General features: G+C 36.6%; 3 protein-coding genes across 5 annotated transcripts; 2 read left to right on the top strand and 1 right to left on the bottom strand.

The window, feature by feature from the left end:
- Positions 1 to 43: 43 nt before the first annotated feature.
- LOC121937713 (uncharacterized) lies at positions 44 to 4,456 on the bottom strand. The gene is made up of 4 exons (XM_042481034.2): positions 4,302 to 4,456; positions 3,235 to 3,328; positions 2,751 to 2,838; positions 44 to 2,672 (listed from the first exon to the last, which is right to left on the bottom strand). Exons 1-4 carry the CDS (start codon positions 4,372 to 4,374, stop codon positions 1,980 to 1,982), a joined length of 948 nt encoding a protein of 315 aa, XP_042336968.2. The 5' UTR covers positions 4,375 to 4,456; the 3' UTR covers positions 44 to 1,979.
- An 802-nt stretch (positions 4,457 to 5,258) lies between these two features.
- Positions 5,259 to 11,152, top strand: LOC121961443 (protein mono-ADP-ribosyltransferase PARP12). 2 transcript variants are annotated; one of them, XM_042511431.2, is made up of 10 exons: positions 5,259 to 5,315; positions 6,708 to 6,805; positions 7,455 to 7,674; positions 7,781 to 7,925; positions 8,670 to 8,802; positions 8,886 to 9,006; positions 9,113 to 9,191; positions 9,288 to 9,390; positions 9,876 to 9,999; positions 10,349 to 11,152. In XM_042511431.2, exons 1-10 carry the CDS (start codon positions 5,300 to 5,302, stop codon positions 10,408 to 10,410), a joined length of 1,101 nt encoding a protein of 366 aa, XP_042367365.2. In that variant the 5' UTR covers positions 5,259 to 5,299; the 3' UTR covers positions 10,411 to 11,152. The 2 variants fall into 2 exon arrangements, with proteins under 2 accessions (XP_042367365.2, XP_087929046.1); XM_088072920.1 differs by having other exon boundaries at positions 5,260 to 5,315; positions 9,879 to 9,999.
- Positions 11,153 to 11,971: 819 nt separating this feature from the next.
- Positions 11,972 to 18,050, top strand: LOC121961580 (uncharacterized). 2 transcript variants are annotated; one of them, XM_042511631.2, is made up of 12 exons: positions 11,972 to 12,139; positions 12,223 to 12,262; positions 13,149 to 13,278; positions 13,707 to 13,851; positions 13,928 to 14,048; positions 14,137 to 14,215; positions 14,692 to 14,805; positions 15,067 to 15,166; positions 15,430 to 15,535; positions 15,635 to 15,716; positions 16,475 to 16,647; positions 16,730 to 18,050. In XM_042511631.2, the coding sequence occupies exons 1-12, from the start codon at positions 12,137 to 12,139 to the stop codon at positions 16,789 to 16,791; spliced, it is 1,155 nt and encodes a 384-aa protein (XP_042367565.2). In that variant the 5' UTR covers positions 11,972 to 12,136; the 3' UTR covers positions 16,792 to 18,050. The 2 variants fall into 2 exon arrangements, with proteins under 2 accessions (XP_042367565.2, XP_042367566.1); XM_042511632.2 differs by lacking the exon at positions 14,692 to 14,805.
- The last annotated feature ends 53 nt before the right edge of the window (positions 18,051 to 18,103 follow it).

Raw genomic sequence — 18,103 nt, 5'->3', positions numbered from 1 at the left:
AAAGCCAAACTGTTCCGCAACTTGATTGAGAGTAAACAATCGATGGCATTCGGAGAAATCAGTTTATTAAAAACCCTCACATGGCATGCATGTGTCTGTTTAGTGTCTGTTCACGACTGGCAGAGAAATAACAACCAGTAACATTGTTTAAATATGTTTGTTTTGTAAAAATAATAATATTAATTTTAATGACAAATCTAACACTTTTTTTGGAAATGTATACTAGCATAAACTTATTGAAGCTGGAGCTTAATGAAAGGTAAATTGAGTATCTAATGCAATAAAAGACGCATTTTAAACACAATCATTTGTTGTAAAGTCTGTACTGTAATATAAAAAATATATATTCTGAAAAAAAAGATTTTTTACATGAACTGCAATATTTGGTATATTACATTTCACAAGGTGATGTTTTAACCGTGCACAATAGCAAAGACTCTAATGTCTGGAGTTGATCAAATAAAGACTTTTGTTTGATTTGGGAGGGGTGGGTTGTTGATTTTGATTGTGGATGGGGTTAAGAATAATGCTAATAGCTTGCTATTGTCTGCTCTGTATGGAATAACCACAAGTGAATAAAGTTGTTTTGAAGACCTCTCCGAACCCGGAGTGGCTCAACGTTTTCATTGACAACTAATAGGTGAAGCTTAATGTGCATTTTGATATAAATGATAGGCAGTAGAGGTCAACAGATTATACATTTTTTAAGGCCGATATCATAGCAATAGTTTGGAAGGGGGAAAAGCCTATTAATTTGTAGTATTTCTGTTTCATTTTGTGTTTTTGAAATACTTAAAAATACTTTCTCAGTCACTCAATTTATTATATGCTCAAAATACGAGGGTTTATTTATATCAAGCTGTTTACATGGCTAATTAAAATGACTTTTCTACTAATATTCCCCTTTACAGTCAGTCAAGCATAGTCCTGATAAATGTCCCTTTATGCGTCATTTATCATGTCAAAATATGAAACAGTAGAATGGCAAGAGTGACTTTATATTTTTGGAGTTGAAATGTCTATTCGGAGTGATATTGGATACTGTTTTAATATTCATTGCACCATACTTTCGGAGCACAGAGCATAATCTGGGCACAGATGGAGCAGCAGAACATCAGGCACGGTGAAAGTGAAACTTTCTGCAGCAGATGTTCCTCTCATCCATCGATCTGATCTGATCAGCTCTGATTGGATCAAGTGATCAACTATTCAACCCATAACCCAGACTCCTCAAACTGCTGCAGAGGGGGAAAAAACTCATCTACACTGCATTCAGGTCTGAATTTAGAGAGGGGGCACAGAATGATATGAATGGGACACACACACAATATTCAAAAATGGTTAGTCTGCTGAACTTTGTCTCCTTTTGACCAAAAATGTGGGATTTTCTTTCGATCATACATCTCTACCGCAGTGCTGCAAACTGTCGCCTAGTTGATCTGTGTACAACATTTCCATGACAACACACAGAGCTGATTGTAAACAGGTGAAAGGCTAAGTGTTGCAAACCGCAGTAAAAACCCAAATTGAGACGCATATTCTGAATGCGCTGTATGCAAGTCCAGATAATACCAATAATAGCAGCTAATTCCTCGTCTTAATGAGAAAATGCTAAATTCAGAAAAGGGCCTAATCTGGAAGACCAAAGTGGAATACACTGTATTAAGAATATTGTCGGATCTTAAAAACAGGATTAGGTCAAAACCTAGTACATGGCTGAACAGTGTATGAAACAGTAGAGGTCTTTATTTTGAAATGGCAGCTTTTAATTTGAAAAAGGAATTGAAAGCAGTCTCCACAGGAGGCTGAACAGCCATAACCCACTTTCGGAGGCTAGTTCTGCGGATAACATCAGTTTGTACAGCGTCCTATCGGCAGAAAATAATCAGTCGACCTCTAATATGCAGATGCAACCAAGCTGGAAACTGCAAAGAACTCTGTTTCTTTGGGGAAGATTTTGTGCAGAAAGAGACAATTAATCAAAAATTTTCAACAAGTTTTTCAAACATAATGAGGAATCGCTCCTTCCTGTCCACAATGTCTGTGTCGCTGTCGTTGTTGCCGTCCTCTGTGACCTCCTCAGTCCTTTCTTTAGGTGCACAAATTCTCTCCAGTCTGGCTCTCTCTCGCTCCAGAGCCAGCCGCTCCCTGTTCACAGCTTCTTTGTCCTTCTCCATCACCGCCCTCTCCCTCTCCATCACCGCCCTTTCTCTCTCTAACATCGCCCGCTCTCTTTCCAGCGAGGCTCGGTCTCGGTCCAGAGCGGCAACCTCTCGATCCAGCACCGCTCTCTCCCTCTGTATCACCAGCCGCTCCCTCTCCATCACCTGTTCCTCCCTCTCCATCACCTGTCTTTCGCTGTCAGTCATCCTCCCGTGCTCCTTCTCAAGAACGGTGCGGCCTATTTCCTGGCTTTCCTCCTCGTCCTCATCTTCATTCAGGGAAATCTCAACTTCCGGCCCACCTGCTAACGAAGGCCCAGGGCAGTTTATCTCCATGGACACCTTCCTCCTCTTGGGCTGGGAGATGGATGAGATATCGCCGTTGTTGGGGATGGCCTTAAGGATGGGGGCGTTGCCTTCCAGCCGACCCGCCATGGCGTCATCCATCAGATTGAAATAAGGCCACACATCAGGGAACACCTTCATCCCATCTGGAGGGTTCTTTAGGTCCTGATGAAGAAGAGAGAAAACAATGAATCAAGAATGAAAATGTCAAAATGCTTAATAAATGGGATTGATTAAACTGACCTTGTATCTCTTCTTCATGTTTTCCCACTTTTTGGATGCTTGAATATGAGTCATCTTGTGTTGCAAGCCCATATGTTTCAAGATGGCCCTAAAAAAACATAATTATTAAAAGCACACAAAAACATTAAGGTTTAAGTTTTGATTTATTAAGTTAAAGCTGATGTAGGCAGTTTTATTTTGGCGTCATTGGACAAAAATCCCAAATAAATGTCAAGCATATTGTAATTCAAGTGGACTGAAAGCTGCACTACACACACAAACTACACAACTATAACTACACATTTCAGAGAGAGGCCGTTTCTTTTGACTGCTCTATAAACGCAGACGCACGTGCATGCCCCTCAGACTTGGAAATATGTATATTTATAGCTCTGAGTGCATTATTTTCCAGTATGATACTTCCTATTCATGCACCTGCATATGTAAACATTTTTCTATATTTTCACACAGTAATTTCTCTCAGAGCTTTAACTTGCTGGCATACCTCCATGCACACATGGAAGTATTTCTTTTTCCAGAGAAGAGGTAATTATTTGAAACCCTCAGCTTCACAAACTCTTCAATCTCGCTTGCAGACACTAAAAGAAAACAGGGAGAGAAAAATAATTAGAAAAGAATGCATGGAGGCTGGAGATGACAGTCCACAATTCTCAACATGAATGACATTGCATTTGTCTGCATTTAGTTATTTTTATTGTTGATTTATATGTTGTATACTTTCTCAATTAATCGGTAGTTGTTTGGGTTTTAAAAAGTCTGAAAATGGTGAAAAATATCAATCAGTATTTCCAAAAGCTCAGAATAACATTCTCAAATGTCTTGTTTTGTCCACAACCAAAGATACTCAGTTTAATGTCACAAAGGAGAAAAAAAAAAACTCATGATTTGATTAATTGCATTGCATTAACAGATTACTTGGTGATTCATTTTGGCTTATTTTTATGAAATAAAAAAATATTTTGACGATAATATATTAATAAAAAAATATATATTATGAATTTCACTACTTCTGAGATGTTGTAAAAGAACTGTAATGGAACATATTACATATTATATCAACTTTTTTCTCTTTCTGTTTTACAAATACCATGAAGTGACAACTCAACTATTTGGTACAAGCTTATATTAAAAAAAAACCAAAAAAAAAAAAAACAAAAACTATGGGGTCTGTTAAACAAATAAATAACTTTAAAATAAATAAATAAATAAATATCAAAAACATTGACCTTCTGCATTATTGCCCCAAGGGGAAGAAATGCAACAAAGTTGTCAGTTGTTTTGGTTTGTCACCTGTTGTTGGTTAGTCTGCTCTCATTTAAACAAACACCACACAACAAATATAATCTAACATTTAGTACCAGTGGTGGACGGCTGAAAAAATGTGAGTTAAATAACCTTAAATTGACTTTGTATTGCTGAAAGAAAGTGCTCTTTTTAAGTACTCTCTCTATGGAGTGAAGCCCACTTGCTAGCTTGCTAAGTGTCCAAGCTAACTCCTCTTAATACGTTAGCTAGTTAAATAAAATGGCATTTCTTGCCGCCTATACTTACTTTTATATGTGAACTCAACGGGGCTGACTTTATCATAAGTAGTGCTGGTGTAAGCGTGATCCTCAAAGTCCATTTTTTTTCGTATTTCCCGTTCTTCTTTTTAGTTTTTTTATCAAGTGCCCTTCGTTAGAAAAGGCTACTTCCTCCTTCAGAAGGACCCTATATTCTTCTTCGCTTGTTTTTTTACAGAAGGCGCTTAACAGTGACCTGTGGGCAGGGAGGCGAAAACGGCTGAATCAGCTCATCATCGCCCTCCAGCGCTGTGGATGTTTAAGCGCATTACAATATTAAGTTGTGTTTTGTTTTGTTTTGTTTTGTTTTGTTTTAATATTTTATTAACCGTTTTAAAACTAGTACATTCAATGGCTAATACACAAAATTACAAAAATAATGAAGACAAGTAGGTACAAACCAGACAGACTAAAACATACAAAATGACAAAAATAAGTAAAAATAAATATATAAAAAATAGAAAATAAAATAGAAGTATGAACACAGACTGGGAGTTTCCTCAAATTAGATATACAACAAAGCTGAAAGATTTGTATAAACTAATAGTTGGAAAACTTTTTTTATCATGTATAAGGTATCTTGATCTGTTGGTATATGATGGCAGTTTCTTTAAAAACTTAGTTCTTATTATAGATTTGTTTTATTATAGATTTGCTTGTTTGTTAAAAGCTTCATATAGATACAATGTGTCACTTTTGTTTTTTGTTTTTTGTTTTTTTTTTAAAGAAAATTAATTAATTCTGGGTCCTGGATTCTGGAGATTGAAGATTCATCTATACACATCTAAATCTGTGCTTTCTGGTGCCTTCATGATATATAACTCATTTTATAATTTATCCGTTGCCTTCACATAAAGCTGACAGTTTGTGGGCAGATGACTTGATATGAATCACTTCATCACCAGCCTCTTGGCAAAAAAAAAATATGTGGGTGTGGCTAAATATGAAAAGTGTGGTAATGAAAACGAAACTTTTGCAGACCTCAGAATGGCGACTGCCCACGGTAAGAACCCTTTAAACATCAGCTTAATTTATGCAGCCTATTTGTGATTATCTGTGGTTTTAAATGTGTCATTAACTACATGTAGCCACTTTTTATGCCCTCGTGAAACAGCTGTAACCTGTATGGCCACTGCTTGTTTATGGTTATATATATCTATAAATATGAGACATTTTTTAGGTCTTTATCAGACCAAAACCCAATGTGATTACTGGTAAATGCCATTTTATGGTAGATATTTTGGAAAGAAACAAGTATAAACGTTCAGTCGGTGCACAGATTTATCTAAAGTTGCGTTTATGTTGAAATGGATAGTTTCAGTTTCGTTTTTTGTTATTTTGTGGTTCTTTATGGAGCTTCTTTATTGGGTTTATGTGCAACCGTAGCCCAAATCTTTATAATAAAAATAATAATTAATTTCTCAAATAAAAGGCGTTTAATTGAGGCTGGGTTAATTATCTAACTTTAATCCATAAACAGTTTTCCAACGTGTAGATAAAGACCACAGAGCTTTTAATTTTATTTTCCAGCAGGGGGCAGCAGATGAACAACTGTGTGTGTGTGTGTGTGTGTGTGTGTGTGTGTGTGTGTGTGTGTGTGTGAATTGTAGATTTACACTTAATTTTTTAACTGTTTCCAAATGTATCAAAAATAAAAAGAAAATACTCCGTTATTATTTAAAGTATTGTTTGATGTTTGATTTGATTTATTTCAAACACGTAGAAAAGGAAATAGAGAAACAATTATACAAAAGCAGACAGACAAAAAAAAGTAATATTTACAGACAATGAAAAACATAAAGCAAAAGAAATGGTCAAACACACAATGACTTGATTAACTTATTCAAAAAGGTGTGAGAAGAGATCAGAAGTTATTTAATCCCACCCCTTCTCCATATATCACTGATTTTAATGAAGTTGTTCATGAGAGCTAATAGACAAATAACAAGACAAATAATCAAACATCTACTCAAAAAATGATTGCAACTTTATGTAATAACTTAAAGTGACACCCCAGATAACACCACTTTAAAACATATTTTTCTTTATTACACTTACGGTTTTGAGCAGTCAAGATTTGTAACACAAACTGTTTTCTTAAATGGACCTTGCTTTACACACAGGGTCATCGTCATGTAGAAACAGGAAAGGGTCTTCTCTAAACTGCTGCCATAAAATTCAAAGTTAATGATTCATGATGACATATAATGAATCTTAAATATCACTGTGTGTTGTAACATTAAGAATCTAAATTAAAATGAGTTGGAATAGTTGGAAAAAGCGTGTGTCCTTATACTTTTGGCCATATCATGCATACTCAGACTGTATCTCCACCATGTTCAGCCTTCATCACTGAGCATTATAAATCAGTGTTTGTCAAACGTGTTTTTTCCAGAGTCTGACGAGGAGAATCTGTCAAAAAGTGAGAGTGAATCTGATGTCAGCGACGAGTCGGGCAGTGAAGGATATTCAGATGTGGAAAACGATTGTCAGGTTTGTTTCCGCAACATGTTGGAGTCTTTTCGTTTCTCTAAATACACATAAAGCTGTGAGAAGTGATCCGTTAACCTCAGGGATGTCCCCGTCATGTTGTTTTGGGTTTTTTTTCATGTGATACTGAGTATCTGCTGATACCGAGCCCCAATCCAATACTTGTATTTACCTGGATAACACAGCTGCACAATTCACACGTCAAGTACTTTAAAGTTAATAAAACCAATCCAGTGTTTGTGCTTAAGAGTTCAGCAGCTCTGCAACACAATACAACAAAAAATGTCTGCATCCAAACATTGTCCAAATGGTTTTTTTTATTTTATTTTTCTGAAATAACAAAGTAAACAAATTAAAAATATTTTTTCTATGGCTCTTATCACAATCCCACTTAGAGCAGTGTTTCTTTTTTCAACAAAATAACAAAGTAAACAAACTAAAATGTGTCTTCAGAAATTACTCTCAAATTCATTTAGTGTAGCATTTTGATAAAAGTACAGAACATTATAAATGAGTAATATAATCCCATCCCCAGTTAACCGCTTTAAACCCACATATTTAAATGCTGGTGAGAGTTTACTGCCATAACTATACACAACATAACTCGATTCACCTCTCAGCGATGACAAATCTTCTATACTTTAATTTTCAGTTTTATGGGAAAGAGCCCTGCAGGTATTACAACAGCAGCAGCGGCTGTAAGGACGGTGACAGGTGCTCTTATTTGCACTTCTGCAAGTACGCCCTGACCGGACGCTGTCGCAACGGGTCGAAGTGTAAACTCAAACACCCCGAAGGTGGAGGAGAGTCCTCTGGTGCAAGAAACAGAGCCTCGGACCAATCAGCATCCAGCAGTGAGGAGGAGAGAAAAGGTTGCCACAACCTCATTTCATACTTTTTATACTGTGTGCTTAAAGGGATAGTTCAGATATTTTGAAGTGGGGTAAAAGTTGATGTTTTTGTCTTTTATTAAACCAGAGCCAAAGCTCACTGATGGCCGGTTCTACCAGTGGCAGCTGAAGGATGGAAACGGCTGGCTGGATGTTGCTAATGATCACATCCTGGAGGCTCAGTACTCGCTGCCACACACCAAGAGTATTAAAATCTACAACACACCATACGGGTAAGAGCTAAACACGGTGCTTAACCCTTTGAAACCTGGAACAGCATCACTTTTTTTACCTTTCACAAGTATATAAACATTTGAAGCCTGAGGAAATCTTTGCAGAATTGTTCAAAACATGAAAAAAGGCAATAAGCAAGCTGGTGAGAAATGAACCACTGGTCAGCCTTCTTAATGTTTTTGCCTATTTCATAATAGATGGTGGGTTTTTTTTTCATTTAAGTAATGATTGACATTTCTTTGTTGGTTTTGTCTTTTTTGTAGTCTAAACTGTTTTTGACAATGTGAGGAGCACTGTGCTGTTAATTTAAAAATCAATAAAAATGTACTTAAAAAAAAGAGAAATGTTCCACTAATTACAAGAAATTAGTGGATTTAGAAAAATATTTTTAAAAAGGAAAAAATATTTAGGGACAAAAAGCTAGTGAAAAGCTATGTTTATATTTATCATAATTATATATTTAAAATTATTATAATTTGTAAAGCGCTTTTTCTAGGTCATTTCCTGTTTTTTTTCCATTTTGCTGCTTATTTTTTTAAAGTAATTTTCAGGTCATTTTCTTGCACTTTTTTACTAATGTCTTGCTATTTTTTGGGATAATTTTTTCTTTTGTTGCCCATTGCATTCTTCCTATGTTTTTGAAAGAAATCAAGCCAGTTTGCTCAGATTTTTAAAGGGTTAAATATCTTCTAAGTGCAGACACACAGAGCTGGCTCTTGTTTAATCTGTGTGTCTCTCCGCAGGGCCGTCAGTATTGACTTTAAGAGGATGAGAGTGTATGGAAAGAGTCTGAGAGTGAGACGTCTGGATGATGGAAACACTGAGTGGCTCTGGTACTGCATGCTGGGCCGCAAGTGGATCAAATATGGAGACAAGGTAGATGGAATTAAACTATTGCATTGATGATTTTTTTTCTTCCTGTTCAGTTCGGTAATAGTTATTGATTATTTTTTGGATAGGATTCAAAGGGAAACCCCAGCCCTGTGAAGAGTGCCGACATAGAGGCGAAGTTCCAGAGTAACCCAGCGAGCTCTTATACTTTCACCATCGGTGCTGATACCTTTGAGATTAGATTCAGAGGTGAAGTAAACTCACGAAACCTTCACAGGATACTAAAAATCCACAAGTAGCACATTGTCAGTCCATTCTCAGATACAATTTTTATTTTCTTTTTGTTGTTTGGTAGGAATGCAACAGGTGACTTCGAAAAGAAAGAGGAAAGTCAGTCGTCGACCGCTGTACCGACAACAGACAGCAGGAGCAGCGTGAGTTTGTTTTTTGTTTTCTTTTTATTTACCAGAATGTTAAATTGTACCTTTAAATGTTGTGACAGAATCCAGAATTCGATGTTCTCGTTACAGAGTTTCAGACGTGGCCTCGGATCTGCAGAATCTCTCCGTGGGAACGAAACCTCAGTGGCAGTTTCAGGGGGACAGCGGAGCGTGGCACGTGTTCAAACAAAGGGTGAGTTATTGGGATGCAGTTAGCTAAAAATCTTATCTGTGTTTTTTACAGTACAGTTCAAGCTGCTCCATCATCATTACATCTTTGCACTGTTATTTAAATCTGTTTTAAAATCATTGGAGTGAAACCTTAATGATTACTGTCACCAGTGAATCCTACAGAAGGCACTAACAAGGTCCTTACAGGTGAATTTTCTCTGTTTCCATCAGAGTGTCTTTATGCATTACCTGCCTGCAAAACAAACTGCCATTCAAATGTTTTATCCCACTGGCAGTCAGAATTTTAAATTCCCTGCAGGTGCATGATTTATATTGTATTTTGTGCATTATATCATCTTCTGGAACTTATTCTTATCCTGGTTCTCCGGCTCCTGGTGCACTTGTCTGGTTGTATTTTTTCAACAATGTGTGTTTTGTAGCCTAAACACACATAGTAGTAGTTGAGTTCACTGAATTGTATATGAGTTTGAATTTGAATTGTTTCAGCAGAGCGGCACTCAAACTGAATGCTCAGTAACCAGCGATGACATTGAGAGGAAGTACAAGCAAAACCCCAACGACAGCATGACTTTCAAAGTGAAGGGACACTCCTACAAGCTGGACTTTGGAGGTGAAGTTATGTTTATATACTGTGATGGAAGAAAATGTTAACGCTTTATTTTACAGCTTTACTGTTTCCATAAATTCCTGAAGATTTTCCAAAAAGTTTGGGATAATTTCATGATAAGTAGAGAATAGAGTTTAGCTTTATGTTGAGTTTATAAGCAGGAATATTTGTGAAAGAACTGCTCCATTTAAACCCAGAAAACTTTAAGAACTTGGGAACAGTCCTGTAGATTAAAGTAATACAGAGAAAATATATCTCTCTCAGCTAAAATACGCTGTAATGTCTTTGAATAGTATTCCTGAAACATGACAGGGCATTTATTTATTTGTTTTATTTCATTTTCTCTCTGCAGCGATGATCCAAACTAACCTCAAAACCAAGCGCACACGCAAGATCAGACGTGTGCTGGTGTGAGAATCAAAGGTGGTTTTCGAGACCACAAGAAGAAAACAACAAGCTACCGTGCAATAATATATTTATACAATCATTCATCATCTGACATATATACATGGCCTCATAATGGGATCTTTAACATTGTGTTACATTAGAAATGAATTCAGGGTAAGATTTAATTATATATAGGGTGGTTGTGACTTTTTTTGGCTGCCAGAGGGGATTGTTTACCAACACACATCTAAATACAGCCTAATGAACTTGCACTCAGATTGTATACTGTACCAATGTGCCTTTTAAAAAAATATATATATATATATTCATAAATGGTTTCCCAATCTGAAGTCAAAAATAACAGTCACTCCTGGGATTATCAGAAAAAAAAAGTATTTTATGTTGCATTCATGCTGCCATTTATCTTGCATACATACTGCCTCTTCTGATATAAATAAACTTAGAGCCAAATCTGATGCAAATGTATGCAAATACTGCCTCTGCAGATTACCTTTTAGGTGTTTTACATGACAAAGGTGGTTACATTATACAATAAAAATCATTTTGGTGTCTTTTGTTTGTTTTTTGTTTAAGGATGTTATTAATAGTTCTCAGTAATGCAGGTAATATTGAATTGTCTGTAATGGTAATTTGGGAATTATTGCAATGATAAAGTGCATCCAGTGTCATTGGTTTTTTTGTTTCAGTGTTTCTTTTTGTTTGTCTCGGTGTCTGTTTTTGAGGCAATAAAACATATCAGTACCCGAAATTCCATTTGTCTCTGCCAGTTATTTTAATATTTTGAATATTAACTGATAAACTTGGCACTCAGATTATGTACTGTACCAACTTGCCTTTTACAACAACAAAAAATGACACAGTAGATGCTGCCACACCAGGGGATGCAAGTATAGGACAAACACTCCTGAAATCATATGTTTCATACTTCATTCATGCAGCCACGTCCGTGCACTGCCTCTTCTGATATTATAGAGTCGACTAATTTAAAACCAAATCTAATGCAAATTCATGCAAATCCTTTTGTTATTCTTCATGACAGGTTACATTATGCAACAAAAAAGTAGCTTTTCACTTCAGATCATTATTTTTGCTCAAGATTGGAAATCCAGTCTTGAGGTTTATTCTTTCATACGCATTATACTAATACAGATTGTATTTAATAGTCTGTAATGGTAATTTGGTAATGATTGCATGTAAAAAAAATAATAATAAAATAAAAAGAAATGCCTCCAATGCTGTTTTTTTTTTAGGGGGGAGGGGTTGTTTTGTTTTGTTTTTGTTTGTTTGTTGTCAGTTATACATTTTGAATTACAGGGAATATCCAGATCCCTGTTATCCTAAACAAATCAATAAAAGAACTGAGACAATGACAATAAATATAAACATAAGTCAAGGCAGATAGCCCCCCAAAAATCACAGATTTTCAAATATACTACAAAAACGAATAACTTCCCCAAAAACTTAGCTGCGTGTATCATTATATAACTATTTTAATGACCCATATCCCTGGCTTTGTTGCGTGAGTGATGAACGTGCAGCCCGTGCGTGCTCGCGCCCTGAACCGAAAGTGAAAGAAGAGATTCTCGTGAAATGAAACCTTCACATCGGTGTCTGAGTAAGAGCGAATAAAGGGGATTTAATTCAACTAGAAAGTTCATATAAGTAGATTTTTCGGTGTCTGTACGATTGTTGAACTGCCTTTTCGTCATTATCAGTGTGTTTTCCTCTCAACATGGTGAGTCTTCATCACGGAATCACTTTGGACCAAAAGTTTCTGGGACGTTTAACGTTACTGTGTTTTTATTTATCGTTTAACAGGATACTGAAGAGTCGATGCGCTTTTGTCCTGAGACTCCAGGTCTGTGTGCCTCCACATTTTAAATTCCTGCAGTGCATGTAGGCTATGATTAAAGTATGACTTTTTTACTTGAATGTCTGCATTTTAGCCCTTTTGGCTGACTAAGGAAGTTCTCAAGCAACTGAAACTCCGCAGAGAATTAGCCTTAATTTTATTTATTTATTTTAAATAAGTGACAAAGTGTGACTTCAGAAAAGCGTTGTGACATCTGTTTATTGTATACAGTAGCATAGTGGTAATTAGTGTAGCTGTAATTTATTTCGGTCCTTGTTAACAATTTTCCTTAAGGAATGCACATAGGGAAGAAATATAACAAGGTACTGAATTAAAGGGAAAAAACCAAAACCATAAAACCAAAAAATATATAGGCCTTATGCTTATGACCCATTTTACTGAGCGTATTCTCATAAGTAGGTCAAATTCATTTACTAAAAAATAATTAAATAAATGTGATTTAACAAAAAAAACAGAAACAATAAAATCACAGTTGCTAAATTGTATCTGGTATTTTCTTCTTTTTTCTGCTTTATTCATAACTATATTATACAAAGTCATTTTTATTGTCAGTTTTTCAAGTTTCCTTGTTTTGAATTATGTTGCAAGCATGCTTCATTTTTATTGAGAGTTACTACCTCATAATAATTAATCAGTTATTTTTATATTTGTTTTCTGCCTCTTGTGTTGTATAAAGTCAGACATTACAAAAACATCCTTTGACCGCAGGCCAGCAGTGCACCTGGACTAACTTTATTAGCTCCGCACCTGTTTCAGGCAGTAAAGAGATAAACAGTCAGACATTAACCTCGCTTTAACTGGCTTCTGCCTCTGGAATATTTCAGAGAATACACAAATGCATGATAAGGTCACATTTAATTTTGTTTTACAGTTAAAAGGAAACATTATGAGTGGCAGCTGTCAAACGGACATCAGTGGCAGCCGATTGAAAACGACCACGTGATCGAGACCCACTACTGTCAACCCGGAGCTAAAGGAATCACCCTCAACTTTAACCAGTGGTCAGTGTTGTGATTTTCACTGGTCTCATTTTCAGCCCGAAAGAGGGCATCAAACTTTTCTTTAAAGTTTATAATTTGTCTGACAATCACAGAAAAATTGAAGTTCATGTATTTTGTTTAGGAATCTAATCTGGAGATTTTTGAATGGAAAGTGGCAAATATTGTTTGACCAATAATGGATTTTGAGACTTGTAGTGAAAGTATGTTAATTTTTTTCATGCCATTAAAAGTTTGGCCTTTGAAACAGCAGTTCGATAATTCTGAGAATAAAACTGTCCATTGAAAGTATGATGACAGAAATGATAATATTAATGAGATGAACAACATCTTTACACAGTACTTGAATTGATGTGTTTTGTTTCTGTGCAATCAAAACAAAATGTCTTGTCAAAGAAGTATATCAAAATGAATCATTTGTGTCTCCACAGGAAGGTTTACATTGACTTTGACAAGTTAGAGACTCTGACTGCAGGTCTGAAGGTGCAGAGAATAAGCTTCTTACTGCCGGGCCAGACAGAGGATGTAGGCTGGTACTTCAGAGATGACCAGCTGTGGTGTGAATATGGATCCCAAGTGAGGAAAATCTCAACCCTTGAGTTCAATTTATTCTCAAGGTTTTCACACATTAAATTCACGTCCTCTTCCTCAGAGCTCCAGCACGGTGTCCTCTTCAATCAGCAGTGGAGATATCGAGCATCAGTTCCATCAAAACCCTCGAGGAACCTTCAGTTTCACCGTGGGCTCGACGGCATACACACTCAACTTCTCCAGTACGTCATTTTGCATGTGCAAGCTTTTTAATTTCAGTAAATGTGTCTTCATACAGGGAAGTGTAACTGATTTTATTTTTCTCTGCAGCCATGACACAAACAAACTGTGTCACAGGCCTGCAGAGGAATGTAAGAAGGCGTCCAAAATTCACTTCCAACACAGAGAGGTGAGACTTTTCATCTGCTGGATTCCTTTTTTTGTATAGAAGTGTTTATTTCCTGCATTCAGACAGACACATGTTTGTAATGCACAAGTTATTTGGTGTAGTTCTAAACAGTTTTTTTCTTTTCTTGATCAAACCAGAATTTTTTTAAATCCATTGGTCACAGTCTGTATCCACACTTGCTCTTTTAACCTGTGGGGTACCTCAGGGGTCTATTCTTGGACCTATTTCATTTTCATAGTCAGTGCACCACAAAGGGAACCAGTTCCTAACCTTTTCTTTTTCTGCTTCAGCCAACCTGGTTGCAGTTATTCACAACTCTGCAGCAAGACAATTCGCTAAGACCTCATATTGCTCACACATCACAAATTTTGGATTCAATTCAGGACGCTCCTCTCCATCTATAAAGCTTTGAATGGTCTTGCTCCAGAGTATCTTAGTGAACTACTATCCCCTTATACCTCTGCTCGGCCCCGCAGGTCCACCAAACAAGGTCAGCTAGTTGTACCTCGTTTGAGAAAGAAAAATCGTCGGGACAGGACGTTTGCTGTCCTGAGTCGCAGGCTGTGGAACAGTCTCCCTTCAGGAGACAGGTCAGCAAACTGTCTTTGGTGTTTCTTTGGTGTCTTTGGTGTCTCAACTGCAGATCAAATCTTTTTGTGCATGAGCCGTACTCTATTTTGAGTTGGGATCCTTTTTCCTTTCCTTTGTTTTTACTGTGCTATTTTCTCTCATAATGTTTGTGTTGTACTCATCTTCTGTTGAATCCTTAACTGGATTTTTGTTACTTAAGGGCAACTTGAGAGAGAATTTTAGCGCTAAATCCCTGTAAAAAAGTTTGTCTCTCTCTGCAGTGCTGTTTTCCCCGCGGCCTCCTCCTCTCAGCTCACTGATGGAGGCTACAAGTGGGAGTTCATGGGAGAAGAGGAGCAATGGACAGAATATAAAGCACATGTAAGTAGGGCAAGCAGCTATTTCAGGTAGTTGCAGCAAAAGCTTATAATGGAAACCTACCCGAAAAGTTTTCAGTTAAGGTTAAACTCAAAACTTTAACTTCTGATATATTTTTGTTTTTAAAGATATTTAATTTTCATTCTCCAATATTTTTTTCTGGTAAATAATGTCTGAGAGTCATCAGTGGTATCTGGTGGTCAAATTGAAATACATCAAATATGCATTCCTCTTAAAGGTGGGCTTGTTTTTGTATTTCTGTGCAGATATGTTCATTTGACAGCGCTGCCATTGAAAGACAATACCAGCTGAATCCACAGGGCCAGCTGCACTTCAGGATCAAGAGATACTCATATACGCTGGATTTTTCAAGTAACAAACGCATGTGCAGCTACAAAGTCACACTTTGCTTTTGTTGAGGACAGCAGTTTAAATCTGCACTTAAACTCTGTGTACTCTGGTTTATCACAGGAATGTGTCAAGTCAACGACAATATCGGAACTACGAGAGCAGTGAGGAGGACTGCTGACGATGGCAGTCAACAGATCAGCAGGTCAAGACAAACGTTTCCCTTAAAATGCCACAAATGTATCCTTAAAACCCTGAAAACATACGTAACATCTGAATCGAATGGACCAAACCCACTTAATTTGAAAAGCCCTCTTAAATTACACATTCAATTTAAAATAATCTGCCAGCCTCATAATAACCACTTCTTAAAAGGCAAACTCCACGAAACACCTTAACTTAAAAGGCCTTAAATTAAAAACATCTTATAAATCTTTGAAACCTGAGAACATTAGTTTTTTGGAAAACAGAAGAAGTTACCTGAAATTAGCCAAAAAAACTAACAAACTAACAAAAAATAGTAAAGTAAAAATCACCTGGAAAAAAAAGTGTTTCAAAAATGCTAATATTTTGTTAAATAATTTTAAATATATCAATATTATAAATACAAATATAGTTTACATTTTCCCCAGCTTAAAAAAAGCTATTTTTTTCACAGATAGCAGGACATTACTTCTCAAGTCGTTTATTGCCTTTTTCGAAAGCGATTTCTTTGCTCAGCGTTCACAGGCTTACATACTTGTGAAAGGCGTCCAAAAGCAGCAAAAGAAAAGTTTTGTTGTTCCACTTTTCAAAGGGTTAAATGTTAAGGTCTACATGACTTTGCCTTTATTCTCCTCCCATTTTAGACTAATGTTATTCTACTCTTTTTTGCACTAAATCTGCATTGCAACACCAGCTCAGTTCATTTGGCAGTGATGTGCTACTGTAAGTGTTATAAACTTATATCCTTCTGTTCTTCAGTTCGGGCACACAGCCACGATGGCAGTTTCAGGATATCAATGGGAGATGGAAAGATTATTCCAAAATGAGCAGCAGCGTTTCCAGTCAGGACATCGAGCTCCAGTACCAACAAAACCCGTCGGGCATCGTGACGTTCACCACCATGCACTTTAGCTATGAGCTAAACTTCTCAGGTGAGCTGGAAACGTGGACACTAACTGCTGTGTAGAACTCCTCTCACACTTATGAAGTGGTAATGTTACATTTCTTTTGCAGCCATGACTCAGAGGAACCTTTCCACAAACACCACCAGATCAGTGCGACGACTGAACCAGTGACTGTGGGACTGAGAAAGATTTGGAGGTCAACAGTTAACTTAATGTTGATCCTCACAGTTTTTCACTGCCTGCTGGAGGTTGTCTCTCTACATTGGAATGATTCAGTACAGTTTTTCACAAGCTGCCTCATCTCTTTGCTGTTGGCGTTACTCAATTGTTATTTAAACATGGGATTTTTTTTTAAAAAAAGGTGTGTTTGGGTACAGTTTCTTATTTATTAATTTCATTTAATTTTAGGTTTAACTTTCCAGGCATCATAAAGATTAAGTTAAGTTAATGTTGGGTTGAAATTTAAGTAGTAGTAGCTCAGTTGATAGAGTGGACACCCCATGTAGATGCTACGTCCTCGCTGCAGTGTCCAACTTTGGCCCCTTTGCTGCATGTCATACCCTCTAAGTTGTCCTATTCAATAAAGAAAATAGTCCCCTAAAGTAATCTTAAAAAAAAGGTCTTAGGGAGTAATATTCTATGTAAAAAAATGTATAAAGTCTTTTGCAGCTCCAGAGGGAGCTGCGTAAAATCTGATAAATTGCCCAATTGACACTGACTCAAGTGATGTTGACATGAGTGACATCACTTGAGTCAGGAATAAAAAATAAAAAAAAACCCAAAACATACCTCTGGTTCTGCAGCATCAACTTTGATCCTTGAATTTAGGCTTAAGGGAGCTGTTAGCTGTTATCTAACATTTGGTCTACCTGGCCTTGCTCTGCAGCCGTGTCGGCTAATGGACATAACTCAGGGCTAAAAGTTGCTGATGTGATACATATTTAAATAAACAAAATAATTTTATAATGTTAGAATAAGTAATGTCTTCCAACTAAAGTTTAACCCCGGGCTCTTAGAAAGCAGGGTCAGTCCTACAGCCTTGGACTCAGGTTAACTGTGTGTGTGACAATAGGAGCTAAGTTAGTTACAGGCTAAGAGTATGCCGTGTCAAAGGCAAAATTATGTGGAAACAGACTCTGAAAAACCTCATTTAACCTTAAAATCAAAGACATGTTCACCAAAGTCTTAAATACCTGCCTGTTCTTGTGCCTATGCATGTTAAAATGTTCATGATTCACGAATACTGCCTTGTAGTCAGAGCACTTTATTATTACATTTTGATTAAAAATCTTTTATCCTAAAACCAAAGAAAGGTTAACTTCAATGTTTCATTTAACACTGCCGACTAGCTGACAATAAATCTTTTCATTAATACTGCCATGTAATCAGTGCGCTTTGTCTTGCTTTTTTAATTAAAGATGATTACCCTTCATTGTCTGATCTAGTGTTTAAAAACCATCACACAAATAATGACCACCCTCTG

The sequence above is a fragment of the Plectropomus leopardus genome, chromosome 22 (genome assembly GCF_026936395.1).
Source record: "Plectropomus leopardus strain MGB_pleo_1.0 chromosome 22, ASM2693639v1, whole genome shotgun sequence".
In the NCBI taxonomy this organism is placed as follows: Eukaryota; Metazoa; Chordata; class Actinopteri; order Perciformes; family Serranidae; genus Plectropomus; species Plectropomus leopardus.
This window is presented reverse-complemented; position numbering and strand designations above follow the sequence as displayed.